The sequence below is a fragment of the Otolemur garnettii genome, unplaced genomic scaffold (genome assembly GCF_000181295.1).
Source record: "Otolemur garnettii isolate 467f Iridium unplaced genomic scaffold, OtoGar3 scaffold00124, whole genome shotgun sequence".
NCBI classification, from domain to species: domain Eukaryota; kingdom Metazoa; phylum Chordata; class Mammalia; order Primates; family Galagidae; genus Otolemur; species Otolemur garnettii.
The window spans coordinates 3,398,574-3,402,753 of NW_003852519.1; the positions used below are offsets into that span (position 1 = coordinate 3,398,574).

Here is a 4,180-nt window from a genome sequence, read left to right on the forward strand (position 1 = left end):
TTAAAAAAAAAAAAAGATACCTGCACTCATATGTTTATTGCAGCACTATTCACAAAAGCAAAGATACAATCTACCTAAGTGTCCATCAACAGAGGATTACATAAAGGAAATATGGTGTCTATACACTATGGAGTTCTATTCAGCCATAAAAAAATGCAATCCTGTCTTCCTCAGCAACATGGATGGAACCATTATCTTAAGTGGAAACAACTCAGTCACAGAAAGACAAATGCCACGTGTTCTCACTTATAGGTGGAGCTAAATAATGAGCAGACGTAGAAGCCGAATGTGGGATGATGGACAATGGAGATTTGAGGAAGGATAGAAGGAATTGGATGATGGGAGGTTGCTTGATGGGTGCAATGGGCACAGCTCTAGGGATGGACACACTGAAGGCTCTGACATCACTACAACGCAATAATACAGGGTGGCCATAATTTAAAATTGCACATGAACTTTATGACCACCTTGTATATCAATGTGGCAAAATTGCACTTGAATAATTGCACTTGTAACCCATGAATATATACAAATAAAAATAAATTTTAAAACGTAAAAATGGGTGGAAAAAATAAGATGCTTCTCAATTTTAATTGCCAATATGATACATATTGAGGTTTTTTGTGTGTGTGCGTTGGGGGTGGTTTGTAGAGACAGAGTCTCACTTTTTCGCCCTCGGTAAAGTGCAGTGGAGTCGCTCCAGCAACCTCCAACTCCTGGGCTTAGGTGATTCTTCTGCCTCAGCCTCCCAAGTAGCTGGGACCACAACGCCCAGCTATTTTTTGTTACAGTTTGGCCAGGGCTGGATTTGAACCCACCACCCTGCCACCCTTGGTATATGGGGCCAGTGCCCTACTCACTGAGCCACAGGCACCTCCCTATGATACATATTGATACATGTAGCAACATAAATGAAACTCCTCAGAGCTTCAATGATTTTAAAGAGTTGGCTTGGTGAGTGCTCGGTGCCCGTAGCACAGTGGGGACAGGGCCAGCCACATACACCAAGGCTGGTGGGTTCAAAGTTGGCCTGGGCCTGCTGAAATAAGAACAAGTGCAACAAAAAATAGCCAGGTGTTGTGGCAGGCACCTGTAGTCCCAGCTACTTGGGAGGCTGAGGTAAGAGAATCCCTTAAGCCCAAGAGTTGGAGGTTGCTGTGAGCTGTGATGCCAAGCACTCTACCGTGAAGGTGACATAGTGAGACATAGTGAGACTCAAAAAAAATAAATAAATAATAATACTGTTAAAGCATTTAAGGAGGTCCCAAGGCCAAAACATTAGAGAACCACTTCTATGGAATATACTGTAATATGTTACCTCTCTATATCTTACAGTTATATGTATGGACTGTTTTGTTTTGGTTTTTCATTTGGTGGTGGGGGAATATCTTCCTTTTATCTCCCCAAATCTCAAGTGATTTCTCAAGAAAATCCTCAGTGTTTTTCAGACAACAGCATAACTTCAAATCAGTGTTTGACTCTGTCTCCCAACTGCTGCTGCTCATCACTCTCCTGCCGACACTCTCTGTTCCACTGAGAGATCTCAGTCCTGGGAAGATGGGAGAGAACTGAACAATACGGGGTGATCTCGGGACTCTTTCTCTCCTATCTGGGGCTTTAAAGATAGGCTTGACCGGCATGAAACTCAAGTCCAGGAGAGAAGCCCCTCTTTAGGACATGGGAGTCGGGTATGGACCATGTGGATCAGCCTCGTAACACACATCCTTAAGAAGGTGATAGCCTGACGTTGAAGGAATTTCTTTTTCCATGTTGCTTCCCACCAAATTCTGCTCTTGAAGACCCAAAATATTGATCACATCCTTTTGAACATCACCATAACCTCTGAACTCTTAATTGTCTTCAATTTAGCCCCGGGCTATGCAGGATGTCCATAAAGTTCATGGACTATTTTAAATTGCACACAAATTTTATGGACACGCTGTATTGTCTTAGAATTTTTCCCAAATAATAGAATACATCAACTATTTGCATATCACATGCACAAATATGGGCATCGTCCTTTATTCTTCCATCTCCATAGAACTTTCCCCTTATACGATGTATAATCCACTCAAAACTTTACCATCAGTAGCTCTATGTTACAAGTGACATGAGTGAAACTTCGAGAAGATAGATAACTCACCCAATGTCACTCAGCTAGTAAATGACAGAGCAGGGATTCAAAGCCATGTTGTATGAGTGCAGAGACCCGGCCTTTACCCAATTCACAATTTCTTTTATGGGCTTGGCAGCGTGTTCTCCTACCAGTAGCAACAGCATAGCAATAACACCAACAGTAACACCTGCAACCACAGCGACAGCGGCAATAAAAACAACCACCATTACTGGGTCCTTAGCCTGTTTCAGTCCCTGTTGGAGGAACATCACAGGAATTTTATGGTTGAGTCTGCAGGAGCTAACTACTATTTAATATTTATCCTGAATGTAGGTTGGAGAACTAACCGTGCATTCTTTGGAATCAGGTTTGAATTTTACTTCACACCATCTTTGAAAAGTTGTTAAACCTTTCCTGTGAAAAAGTGTCAACCACGCTCACCTCGCAGAGCTGTGGGGATTAAAGTGATGGTGCAATTAAAGTACTAGAACCTACCTAGCTTATGAGAGATAGTCAATAAAAAAGGAAACCGAGGCTCAGAGAGGCTAAACTGGACCTTACTTCTCCAGGGTCACACAGAGAGAAAACTTCGGTGTAGGGAGTCCAGTGCAGGTCCTCAGACTTCAAATCCAAGGTTCTTCCTACTATACCACCCTGCCCTCAGTCCATGTTCATTTAGAACTCCTCCTTGTTCCATTAGAGCTTGAGATCAGATCTGTGCATTTACATCTGAGTCTAGTCTAGTTGTGTGTGCACAGAAGGAAGTTATTACACCTATCTGAACAGCTATAAGATTTCAAATAGAGAAAATTAAGATAGATCATCCCTTAAACCACAAATAACCATTAAGATGTATTAAGTAATCATGGACGCAGTAATTCTACTTGGGGTAATCTAACCTCAGGGAAGGGAGATAAACTACGTACAAGAAAATGTTTACTGTGGTATTGGAAAAATAATCACAAGAAATTGAAAACAAATAAAATGTCCTCCCATAGGGAATTGGCAGGAAATATGGGGGATGTGTATTCCAAGGCATTTTGCGCGTCCATTCACATGATGAGTATAAACACTATGCAGCCATACAAAAGTCACTGGTGGATTAATGTGAAGTCAACCCAAAGGATACAGAATTGTTTCTATGCCGCAGTGTTCACCAGCCATATTCTTAAAAACAAGAAACTAAAAAGTACATGAAAATAGATTGGAAACAGCCAGCTAGCTGGAAATTATCCTGAAGGATTTTTTCCCCTTTATTTTACTTATCTTATGTAATATTATAAAATTATTCTAGAAGAAACAGTTAAGAACTGAAACAATGAAGCTGATAGCAAATATATTACATTAACTGTATCTGAGAACCGTCATCAGAGAGGTAAAGAGCAAACAGGTTCAGAGAAAAAATGTCGTTCTCTGGATGGAAAGCCTAGAGAAAGATTCAATGTTTATATGAATTTTGTTTTCGTCATTCAGATTCTTGTTTGGCAACCCTGTGGAATCTTAGGCACAGACCAAATCTTGCTTCTGAGCACCTACTGGGCAATAAACCCATTTGTAACTGGGACATTCAGAGCTGTGAACGCGTTACGTTTGCTAGGTGAGGGCCGTTCCCAGAGCAGGGTGGATTGTGAGTGAGTGCACCCCAGCGGGCTTTAAATTCCCTCTGAGAATCTACTGCCCTGACACAGAAACAGGGACAGCCCTTAGAGAAAGTTGCGTGATCAGGCAAAGAACACAGGTCTTTGCTTAGCAAACCTTTGTCCCCAGTGGTGGTAACAGAGCAGAGGAAGATTCTAGTACCATCTTACCAGCATCTTGTAGCCGTTTTCTCACTATTTCGAGCCCCTCTGACACCGCATCTTTCAAGTTGTCGTGGGGCTCTGGGAAGGCTGAGTTGTTCATCATCAGGACGCTGATCTCATAGTTGTCATGGTAGCAGGACTGGTGGAACAAGAACGTTAGCCCGGGCTGAAAGAGCAGTAACCACAAAGCTAAACCCAACAGTAGTGTCTTCATGGCCTTGGGCATGTCAGAACCATACTCCTTGTGTCCACTTGCTTTGCT

General features: G+C 42.1%; 1 protein-coding gene across 1 annotated transcript in view; it reads right to left on the reverse strand.

Moving 5' to 3' along the window:
- Positions 1-4,132, reverse strand: part of GUCY2C (guanylate cyclase 2C) — an 82,336-nt gene extending 78,204 nt beyond the window's left edge. Inside the window, exon 1 of the mRNA XM_023517909.1 lies at positions 3,872-4,132. Coding sequence (XP_023373677.1) covers positions 3,872-4,132 — 261 coding nt within the window. The remainder of the gene's footprint in view (positions 1-3,871) is intronic.
- Between the last annotated feature and the right edge of the window lie 48 nt (positions 4,133-4,180).